The sequence below is a fragment of the Athene noctua genome, chromosome 13 (assembly GCF_965140245.1).
Source record: "Athene noctua chromosome 13, bAthNoc1.hap1.1, whole genome shotgun sequence".
Lineage (NCBI taxonomy): Eukaryota > Metazoa > Chordata > Aves > Strigiformes > Strigidae > Athene > Athene noctua.
In genome coordinates this window covers 6669676-6681724 of record NC_134049.1, presented here as the reverse complement: position 1 = coordinate 6681724, position 12049 = coordinate 6669676, and the positions used below count along the sequence as shown (strand labels likewise).

General features: G+C 40.5%; 1 protein-coding gene across 1 annotated transcript in view; it reads left to right on the top strand.

The window, feature by feature from the left end:
- ABHD17C (abhydrolase domain containing 17C, depalmitoylase) overlaps positions 1-6200 on the top strand; it is a 30429-nt gene extending 24229 nt beyond the window's left edge. The window contains exons 2-3 of the mRNA XM_074917366.1: positions 715-894; positions 4693-6200. Of these exons, the coding sequence (XP_074773467.1) occupies positions 715-894; positions 4693-4912 (400 nt within the window). The 3' untranslated portion in view covers positions 4913-6200. The remainder of the gene's footprint in view (positions 1-714; positions 895-4692) is intronic.
- The last annotated feature ends 5849 nt before the right edge of the window (positions 6201-12049 follow it).

Here is a 12049-nt window from a genome sequence, read left to right as displayed (position 1 = left end):
TTTTGCAGCTGTGATACAGCACACCAGCTAGAACAGTTTTGTAGACTGGATAGGAATATTAGGGAGCCATCCATGACTCTCTGTGAACCCTCAGTTTTATGGAATGATGTGTTTTTACAGTTACAAAATAAGCTTGACATATTTAAACTGGAAAAGAAGAAAGGAACAATTTACACTGACCAGAAACTGAAAAAATGAATAAAACTATCCTCTCAAATTCTTCTCCTCTTCGGTGTCTTTAGCTACACTAACAAGGCAGTTTAGTCTTTTTGTTCCAGCTGCCTGGAAAGAAAGGCAGGCAGAGGAGTAACTATCTTGTTTAACAGTGGAAAGGTTGTTAGCCTCCAGAATATCTAATTGAAATTCCTGAGAGTGACTCTGGATAGGGGAGAAATCTAATTTATGATTTGCTGTGCTGTGGAGTGCAAGATAAGAGGTGTTCGTGAAGATGGTGAAGATTAATGAACAAACTGACATTCCTTTTTGGAGCTCTTTTCAGCCTGTGTAATATTTTTATTCTTTACTTTACTAGACCATTTTAAAGTTTAAACTTGAAAGTTAGTGTTTCCTAAAAACAGATTTTAAGGAGCTACAATGGGTAGGAAGGGTGCTTTGTTTTTTATCTCCTTGTTTCGTTGGTTTTGGATAGTTTGTTTTTTGTGATGCAAAATGTGTTGTTTTCTTTTTTTAAAGAGATGTTTCTTTTCTCTACAGGTATGGTGTTAGTCCTGAGAACATTATTCTCTATGGTCAGAGTATTGGTACTGTCCCTACAGTAGACCTGGCATCTCGGTACGAGTGTGCAGCAGTAATCCTTCATTCTCCCTTGATGTCTGGATTACGGGTAGCTTTTCCTGACACTAGGAAAACCTATTGCTTTGATGCTTTTCCAAGGTATGTATAAATGCTGCAGAGAGGGCTGTTCTATACTCAACATGCTCTTTAGGTGTTGAAAAGGGACTAGTTGTTTAACTTTCCAGGGAACTTTATTGAATTGTCACCTGCTTCTTAAATTTAAGGTATGCACACCTTAAATCCAAGCAGAGTTTCACCGTGTAAGAAAGAGGCTGATGTCAGTGTCAAACTGACATGATAGTCAGCCCAATGAACAAATAAAGCCTTAGTGTTTACAACTAATTTTTCCCCTGTTCTTTTGTGTTATGGGTTGTTAATACCAGAATTGTTATGCTGTCAAGTTTGGAGTAGCAGTTTAACAACCGATAATACACTATTAAGTCCTTCAGGCTAATGACTAACAAATTAGTAATTGTACACTTAACATCTCAGTCAACTTTGATTTAGAAGGTAATATGATATCATTAAATGGATGTGCTGTTTTCAGCCTGCTTGTTAAAATATTGCTATAGTTTTACCAGATCAGCAGATAAAAAAGTATGGGTAATTGCTGCTTTTAAAGGGAGAAAACGAGAGGGTCAGAGGCTAGAGTGTTAGACTGGTGTGATTCACACTTTGGTTTAATCCTGCATTTCATGTATAATCTCAATGGAATGCATTTAGTGTTTCTTTACCTTTGGTCCTTGTAAGTAAAAACCCTTGTGCATCTTTGACATGCTGTCCATATAGAATCACTAAAGATACCGAGACTTGTACTCGTTCCTCCCTGATGGACATCATGTAAGATCCTAATGTCTGTGACCAAAATTTAAGTAAGTTACTGTCCCTCTTTCGGAAGATTTTTATCTTGTTTTAGGATGTTCTAGAATGTTTTACATAGTAAAGGCTATATACAATTGGTTTCAAGATAAAACAGTTGCCTTTATGGCCTAGTGTTTCATTTGGAACAGACCTAAATTAGAGTATCCAGATATTTGGGAATACTAGAGGTCCTGGGAATAGCAGATGTTCTAGGAATCTGTTAAAACTTCTCATTTTATCTGGTTTAAATTATGGGAGAATATGAGAAGGGAAGCCAGTCTCTTTATAGCAGTGTGTATAGACCTGGGGGCTGTGAGGGGAGGCACAGGTAAAAAGCTAAATGATGTGTGGAAGGGAGAAGGCAGCAGAAACTCACTGAAGTCTTGTGCAAAGCTTGGCTTTGCTTCAGAAGATCATGTTTGCAATGGGTGTAGTAGGGGATATTCATAGCATTTGTAATGTTTGCTTTATTTTGGTTACAACAGATAAAAATTAGAAGGTGGGGGAGGCCACAGATAGAAATCTGTATGCTAAAACAGCTAGAAGTGATAGTGAGCAAGTGACCCAGTAATAGTGGCTCTCACAGTATCTATGTCCAGTCCCCATGTTTAGAATTCTTCCAAATAGGTTATTAATTAAATAATTGTTGAAGGTGCAGTCATACACCTATACCCCGACTCATTCATCATCCTCAAACCTGAAATCAAATATTTACAGATACTTCTGCGAGAGGGAGAAAACAAAGCCTTAAAAATAGCTCTGATTACAAAAGTAACCATGATTAGCTGGTATCAGCCAAATCAAATAACAGTTTAAAAAAGAAAAAGTGGGAGGGGGGAACAGTGACAACAGATGTACTGTAGAACTTGAGTATTTTGTTCTTACCCTACTGAGCTGTTCATTGCTGTCAGTCTGACTTCACTTCTACTGTAAGCAGTGAAAATAAACAGCAGTGCACTTTTATGAATGTGTGCAGTTCAACTGTCTGTCTTCACGGTGGGAAACAAAATAGTTCTGTGTGCACCCACAGTGAATTGCTATTATGTGCATTTTATGTTGGGACGCCATGCGAATTTGGTCTCTGTAGATTTTTCTAGCTGCAGAGCTGTATGGCTAAGAATATTAAGTAAGTCTAATGTGCAGTTTAAATACTGCCTTATGAGTCGCTGAGTTGGCAATGGGACGCTTTCCAATTTTCTGCAAAATACAAATATTATCTAGCTTAATGGTCTGTGAATATATGTGGAAAAAATAGTTTCATTATCTGAATGCTGAAGTGAAAGGGGTTTCCTGGTGTCCTACAATAAATGAGAACTTAGTATCTAGTCACTAAAATTATGTATAAACATCTCTGTAGCTGTATGTAGCTGACGTGTTTGTCACATTGTGGAACTCGGGGACAGACCCTTCATGGGCTTAAGACTTCAGTTTATATAGCATGTTGATTATAAAGTATTTCCATTTGGCTATGATACTAATTTGGGGATGAAAATTATGGAAAAAAAGAAATTTGCATCATTCCGATGTCTCTCTTATGTTCTTGGGATATTTTTCTGTATTCAGCATAGCTGCACACAACTCAAGTTCCAGACAGGAAAAGTGAAATAGGCTGCATTTTAATTTTAAATAACACTTTTCCTCTTTATATGACATGAAGCTTGTTTTTTTGGAGAAGTATTGAGACGGAGACAGAAATGTGTTTACACTCAGCTGTTTACTGGAATACCAATGACGGTTCTCTAGAATACTAAATGCTGAGGTTTATATGTGTGAGGTTTAGTGCCTCAGTCTACATCTTAATTTTTAATTAACTTTATATTTTCATAAAGCTTCTTTAAACCTGTTTTTAAATCAGTGTATGTTGGCATCTGCATTTTTAAATAATTTTAAGCAGTCTTGATCACTTGTAAAATCTCTGGTCTTAACCAAAATTGCATGCTTTCTTCAGAAGCAGGAAAATCCAAACACCTTTTATTAGATAGCGTAAAGAAATAGACTTGTCCTTCTGTTAAATATTTCTGATACTGATTTTCCCACCCACTTCATCCCATACTCTGCATAATGTCCTTGAGCCAATTCTTCCATTTGTTGATGTAAGTGGAGCTGGTAGGAAGCTGAGAGTTCATTAGCACTTGGTGTCTATATACTGATTTGGAATTACTGGTAAGTAGCAACATGAAATGGCTGTCTGGAAATAAAAGCTGCATGAAGACAGTCAAAGAAAGCTGCTGTTTACCACTTTTGAAGTTCGTGTGCTGCCAGTATGCTTTATAATTGGGGTTTTCTGGCCTGAACTCTTAGGTGTGAAGGTACCTTTGTCACTCTTCCCTTTCCTCTGAACCCACTTTCCTGTGAGAGGTGGTCATTAGCTGTACTGGTCTGCTAAGTGTAGCTGGAACAAAAGGAAAAAAGTTTACTTCAAGGCCACCTTGCAGTCAGAGCTGGGGAAGAAGTTGGTTGTGTGAAGTAAAATCCTGTGTGAGTTCCTCTTGGTTAGCAGCTGAATATCCTGGTGTAACGCTGTTCTCCCACAGTTTTCTCTTTCATCATTTGAACTTAAACAATTAGTACAAAGAACAGATTGTTTTTCTTTAGTTGAATTTGCCTAATTTGGGGGTTTAAAAACAGGCTCAAACCTCACGAGGCTTTTTTATAATGAAGTCTTATGACTAGAGTGTAGTTAATTAGTTCCTAATCTGTTAAATTGGAAGGTGATAATGTGAAGAGTCCACACTGGCAGCATGTCCCATGGAATCTTACTTGCCTCTCAATGGTTTTTGCGATAGATACACTCAGTTTGTTTTTTTTTTTTTTTGTGCCAAACTTTATTTGTGTGCTGCCCACCTGAGCTTCTTGTCATTAGAACTGGTGGGATGATGGTGATGGCAGTGCAGGCTCCTGTATACGTTTGGGGATTGAGCCTTGCTCCGTATCACTTGGGCACAGTTCCAGTGTTTTGGAGCCATTTAAAAACATGCAGTGGTAGCTGGATCATGTATCAATAGCTAAGATGTGCTTTTCTTTTCTATCCCCCAGCATTGACAAGATATCTAAAGTAACCTCTCCTGTGTTGGTAATCCATGGTACCGAAGATGAGGTAATTGATTTCTCCCACGGCCTGGCCATGTACGAGCGATGTCCACGAGCAGTAGAGCCCCTCTGGGTGGAAGGGGCTGGGCATAATGACATAGAGCTTTATGCACAATACTTAGAGAGACTAAAACAGTTCATATCTCATGAACTTCCCAACTCCTGAAGAAGTCTACCTGATTTTACCTCAGTTACTGTGAACGGAAGAAATTACCTGGTTTTGCACATGCTTTAACTGGATAGCTGTAATAGCTTTATACTATGAAGAAATACCCTGTCTTTAGGGTGTTCTAATCAAACATCTGATGAAATTTGTCTTTTATATCTGGAAATTATTCTACTAATGCACACAAATATGGTCAACTACTGTAATTCCAACAATTTTTAGCTTCGTTGCCCTGAAGGAAGTGGGAATACTAGCTGCTTATGGGGACACTTTTTACCTAGTGCTGTATTAATCGAAGATCAGTTTTCTCTTGTCTCACTTCAGATCGTTTATAATTCTGTCCTACAAAGACTTTTTTTCCCCAGTGTTCTCAGTGTGGAGAACACAACTGTTATGAGCTACAGCTTGTTCTGAACAATCACTCATGGGTTCAATCTAAGGGAGTACTTTCTCTGTAAAGTTTCTAGCTGTGGTATTGTAACTGGAAAGTTATTGTGATGAAGTTTTCCCCCTCCTCCCTTCTAGTGTTCTTTTGTTAACTTACTGATCTTCCCAAGTAAATTATTTAAATATACTTTTTTCCTGAAAAATAAGCAAACTACTATATGGGGCTAAACTCTGTAACAACCTCTTCATTACCTGTATAAACATAACTGGAATATTCTTAAAGGAACTAGGGACAAAATCGCTTTTGTTTAAAAATAAATGTGTAAATTTACTACTAGAAAACTCATTTTAATATTCAGATGGTCTGAATAATAGCCATAACAGACATTTCCTTCTGTAAAGCATTCCTGTAGACTTTTTAAAAGTACTGTACATATTTGAATTTACATTGTGCATAGATTCTTAATTGGTAGTTTTAATTTAAGTCTAGTTACAATAAACTGCAAAATTCTGGTTTGTATATGATTGAATACATTTTGTTAAAATATGTTTTTATCCCTGTATTATTTTGCTATTAAAGTTTTATAAAGTTTCCAGGACAAAAAAAAAAAAAATTTACACATTTATGTTTTGATGAATTTATGTAACTAAATTTTCATTGAGCTGATCTTTTTAGTTTAGAAGTAATTTGATTCTTTGACACTGGAATCGCACAGATTATGCATCAGAAATGCAAGACACTTAAAAATTGTTACACTACTAGCATAGGTCTAATTTTTTCCAAATTTAAAGGCCTTAAATGTACTGTAAGCCTCAGATTGTTGTATAAATCGATCGCGATTGATTGCAGTTTGTGTCCTGTTGCTAGAATGCAACACAGTGATTGTAATGGAATAAAGGATGCATGGATTAGAGCTTGCTGAATTTTTGAATCTTATTTGGTGCATCATTTTCATGCACAAGGGAAGTGTATAGTACAGATTACTTGATACATCGAGTAACTTGAATTTCATTATTTACTTACTTCCTTCTGAGGAAAAGTCTCCTAAAGTCCAAAGCCACATTTCCATGAAGCTCGGTATGTAAATCAAATGTAAAAGAGATTACTTTTAAAGGGTGTTCAGCTGGTTTGAAGTAATGAAAAATCATGATTCATTGCCTAGAAGAAATGTTTGAACGTAGTTGTCATGAGTCCTTATAACAAGCCTGCAGTTAATTTTCAATTTTTAATTGTGTCTATTGTTTTTGATTATTGACTTGGCCCTATTACTTTAAAAGGAGAAAAACTGGTATTTTCACTTACAGTGGGGGGAAATTAGGACACCCGTCCTGCTCCACGTCATCTGGATCTGTGCATCTGTTTTGTCCAGTTAGGAGTTTTTTTAATTATCCAAGCAGCAGGGGCCCCAGCTGTTCTCTTGGTGACTCTTCCAACCAAAATTGGCAACTTTTGCCTGATCATAACCTCAAGTTTGCCACTTCCCTCCTGTATTTTAAATAAATGTTCAGATACATGTCTCATTTTATTTATTTTGTACCTTCATAAATCTGCAGTGGATTTCCTTCCATTTCTACACGTGTTCTTCCTGAGACTGTAGTCCTATGGAAACAAAGCTGATGTCTAAGATACAGGTATTCAAGGTAATGGTTGGACTTAGCCTGTCCATATAGTGACTTGGGGAGTTTTTACAGAATAAGGTAATATTTTTTTGATACCCACATTGAACTTTGTGCTGCTCTGAAAACTTCAGCCTACACTGTCTCTTCTCTTCTCCCTTGGTAGCTACCCTCTTACTTCAGCAAACTGGTACTTTTAACCTTTTCCCTATAAATCAATTTATTTAAAAAAAAAAAACCCAACCTACTACTTTTCTAACTCCTGCAGTCATTTTGGGACTCGTCTTGCATTTGCTTTGCTTTGTGTCAGTATTCCCCTGTTAATGAGAACCCCAAATCTGACTTCAGTGTTGTGATACATGTCCCGTGGTCTCTGCACATGCAGCCCAAGTTCACAGTGTTCTGGCTGAACATGAATTTCCACTTGCGTTGTCTTTCACGTGTCCAAATCCCTGCCTAACTCATTCTCAGAGCTGCCTTGATGTTCTGCTGGCTTCTGCATTGTCTCTTGCTTTGTGAAGTTCATCTGCATTTAACTGTGTTTTGCTGCTAATTAGAATGTTAATGACCTATCAGTGATCATCTTCCCTGTCCTTTAATTCAATAATTTCTTTACATGTTTGGTCCACTAAATAATTTTCCTTGTAGCCCTATTCCCATCCAATAGTTCTTAAATGAATTCTGAAGTGTTTATCATTTTCTGACATATCCTTGACACAAAACAAATAATAGTAGTAGTGAGCTTCTTTATATTGTAAACTTCTACCAAAGCATCACTGTTTCAGGCATTTCAAACACTGCTGCTGATCGACATTAGAATTATTTCTTGAAAAAAAAACTGTGGCCAACTCATAAAACTATTTATAAGACAGTGGATTTCAGGTCCCCATTTTTTTGAAGGAAAAAGGCTAGAACAGAATTTTTAAACGATGGGTAAGGGGATGATGTGAGGTTATGAAAGAGAAACTTTGGGCTAAAAAATAATCTGTTCCAGCAAACTGTTAACATTCTCTCATTTAAATGTATAGCGTGGGCCTTTACAAGAACTTGTTATGCATATTTTAGAGCTACCAAGGTGTTACTGTAAAAATGGCTGGCTGTGCCTGGCTAGATTATGCAACGGGACTTTCAAGGGTGTAAGTGATCACTAACACTTTTTTCTTGATGTCGATGCTCTGTCCCTTTTTCCTGTGTGACTTACTGTCTTTGTTCTTATTGTACAGCCATGGATGATGTACAGCTTTTTTTTTCAGGAAGGTAAAACGTGGCTCATCTGGTTTTCTGTCAGTAGTTGTACTTTGAAAAAGACAGAGGAAAATATTTATTACAACTTTAAAGGTAGCATTTTCCAAGGAGTTTGATATGCATCCTTTTTATGTTTCCGTACCTTATAAATTTTATTTGTGTTCACATGGAGACCTGGTACCTGTGTCGCCTCTGTTGCATTTTTTTTTTTCCACGTTCTTCCATGTCATTCCTTCAGCTTGTGGCAGCTGTGCTCTGGGTGCTGACCTCTTAATGCCCAAACCTGTATTTATGCTTAGTATTGTATACATCTTTTATAAACTCTGTGTTTTATTGGCTTTTTCTAAATGATGCTGAACACAGAAGTAGAGAACCAGTGCACTTCCTTCCTCTGGTTATTCCTTCAGCAGTAAACCTTGATGGTTCTCCGTTGGAAAATATTTTCTTCTCTAGGTCTGTTCTCATGAATGTAAATTAATGATCTCGGTTTAGTTCATTTAACTTACTTCTCTATAACCTTCTTTGTGGAATTCATCAGCCATTTTAGCTCTGAGATTTCTGTGTTGCAAATGCAGTTGTGTGCTCTCCCACACAAGGGTAGGGTGGTTCTTCACTGGTGGGACTCTGCTACTGGGAATGAGGCCAAGCACAGAAACTACCTGCTTAGTATTTATGGCTTTTCAAAGTACAGCAGTAATTCTTAGATCACACGGGTGTGAATTTCAAAGCGGGAAGTTGAATTTCAACTGTGCAATATTTGGTTCTCATAACTTCGCTGCAACAGTCAAAAGCACAAGCTGGTCCTTAGAGCAGGAGAGTGAGCCCTACTCTGGGGCTTTGCTTCTGGCAGTGTCTGGTTTTGAAGCTGGGTTTCTGCAGTAGCTAAACTAATTTTGCAGGAGTTAGAGTAACATGCCTGCTGCTTACAAAAAAAAAAAAAAAAAAAAAAATCCCCAAAAGACCCCTACACCTTCAGCACAGTAATTGTAAGTTGTCTTCTGGTTCCTGTAAAGGTTAACAGGCTTTGTTTTGGCTTTTTTTCTAAGCAGAACCCCGGGTTGCTTTTCTTTTTCTTTGCCAAACTTATTTAAAGATTCACTGCAAGAACTTTAAAAAAATGCCATATTTAGCTTTTAATATATTTGCTTTAAAGTATGTGATAAACTTGCGATTTTTCTGTAGTCTGTCCAAAGCTACCAGAAAAGAAATTATGTGGAAGGAAAAAAAAAATAATGGTATTAACCAAATATTCTTGAAGCTTATTTGAAATATTGATCCAACCAAAGATTTTTATCAGGGGAGCGGACAAGTTCTGGACTGCCCGCTCGGTCCCTTGGGCTTGTGGCTTTCTCGGGGGGCCGCTGAACACAAAGGGGTGCTCGTTTCCCTGCTCGGCGGGGGACGGGGCTGAAGTTTTTCCACTTGGCAGAGCCCAGCACATCTCTGCCCCCCCTCCGCCCCCCGTGGGGCAGCGCTGGTCCGGTGCCGGCTGGCGGCAGCTCCGGCATAACCGGCCCTTGTGTCCGGGTGGGGGGAAGCCCGGGCACCCTCCCAGCGGCCGGGGGGGGGAGCTGGGCCGGCCGGGGGGGGGGAGCTGGGCCGGCAGCAGCCGCCGGCGATGCCGCTCCGCCGGGCGCAGGCAGGTGAGGAGCCGCCGCGGGCGGGGGGAGCCGGGCGGGGATGGGGAGGGGGCTCTGCAGGGCCAACCCCGCTGTCTTGTGTTGCAGGTGACCCCCCCGGGCGGGGTGTCCCGACCCCCCCGAGGAGCCCCACGGCCGCCCGGCTGCTGCTGCTCCCGCTGCTGGTGGTGGCGGGCGCCCGGCCCGGGGCTCCGGCGACGAACCCCCCGAGTCAGGACGGACACGGTGACGGTCTCCCCGGGAGTGCCCGGGGGGGTGGAGGGGGGCAGTGCTGGCGGCGGGGGGGGGAAGGAGGAGGGGGAGGACGAGAGGGGAGGGCGGTGCTGCAGCCGTCGGGGGGCCGAGCCCCCCGGAGCCGTGGCTATTTATGGCCCGGCCCGGGCTTAGAGGAGGAGTGTGGCTGCCAGGGCTAACCCTTGCTTTTATCTGGAGAAAAAACGGAAGGGAAACACGCCTGTGGCTTCCAGTTTGACTTCAAGACACAGACAGATGGCATGGTTTGACTGCGGCTCTGGAGGCGACTGCACGCCCTGGGCCCTTCATGTATTTTCTCCTTTAGTTCCTCAGGCCTTTTTTAGTTTAAGGGCAGCCTTTGAAGACAAGACATCGATCCAAAGTTTTCTTTATTCTAAATAACGTTTTACACAGCAGTTTATTCTAGGAAGCTTGCAGACCTACTTAAAGATTTAGCACTGCTTGCGTTTCAAGTCACTCCGCTGCAGCAGTGCCATTAGATGTGCTCGGGGATGCTTTGGCTCTGCCCCAAAGCCCTTTCCCTTTGGCCCAGACTGGCACCATGGTGGGTCCAGTCTTGCTCCACAGGGACCATCCATCCCCCAACACATCTGCACGGGAGGAGAGGGTAATATGGAGCCCGTATTACTGGGGTCCTCTTGGAGCTGGGTCCTCTTTGTTGTCCCACAGATCTCACCCAAAGCAGTTTGCTCCCCTCCGTGTCAGCCCACCAGTAAATTAGTGGCAGATCTTGATCAGTCAGGGGTCTTATGAATAGGGTTATTGCAATGGCTGTTGGTTGCTCTGACTGAAAGATGCAGTGAAGATGCAAAATGCTGCTTGCACTATGACATACTCCCGAGTTATCCGCTGCCATCTAGTCCTAGCAGTCATATTTTGCAGTTTCTAGTAACACAACGTTCTTTTTCGTGGAGGAATTACAGCCATAGATGTGCATTTTGTTATGTAAAATTTCAACATAATAGTAGAATACTGAACTAATACAATTAAAATAAGCAAGCGTTCCACTGGACTGTAAGTTACAACTACTTGAAGCTGATAATCTTGAATTAAATTAAAAAAAAACATACCTGAAGCTTCTCAAACATGCTGGACTAGGATCCACCTCTAGGATATAGAAGAACATTCTTCAAAATCTTGTTTTCTGCTTAGAAGTGAAAGGGAGGGCTTCAGGCACATTCCAGGGCTCCCAGGACATGACCTCCAGCCTTCAGCAGTACGCCGTATGCTACCACATTCACTATTTCAAATACTTTCGGCACGATCCAATTAAGTTTTGGGTTCCTTGTCCCTTTTAATTATTAGAGCTTTCTTATGCATTTGCAGCCCTACTTATCATGAAGTCCCACCCTACTTATGTTGGTTTTAATTGTTTTATTGATCAGTTCTCACGAGTGTAAACTGAATCTTCAGGCTCAGCCTTGATGAAGGAGAGCTGGCTCGGGGCACTACCTTAGAAGCAGATTTAAGCTCCAGAGTCCTGATTCTCCCATGCCGGCACCTTCTTGTCTGCAGGGTGAAGCTACGGCCTTTGAGCAGCTGCAGCTGTACCCTGTTACACCAGGCTAATGGCTTTAATCAGCAGGCAGAGACCAGAGAGAGCATCTAGAAAACAAAACTGAGCCTTTCATTTAAACCCAAGTTATATCCATTGGAAACATAGAGGCTGTGGTGGGCCCAGGGGCTAGACCCAATCTGCAAATGGCCCAGCAGGAGTGTAAAACTTTCCCTTCTTGTGAAAAAGGCTTTTGTAGCCTTTAATAGGAGTCATTATTTTTTGTAATTATTTTCAGAAAACGTATCTGGAATAGCACATACTCTTCTGGTGATGGGTTTGTTGGGGTTTTTTTAGGAACCTATGTACTCTGAAGTGTATGTATGAATAACAAAGATAGTTTTCCTGAGCATTACAGAAAATGTTAGTTTAAATTTAAAGTTACAAATAACCATTATTACACTGTAGTACCTAAAAACCTATCTATCTGCAAATTTT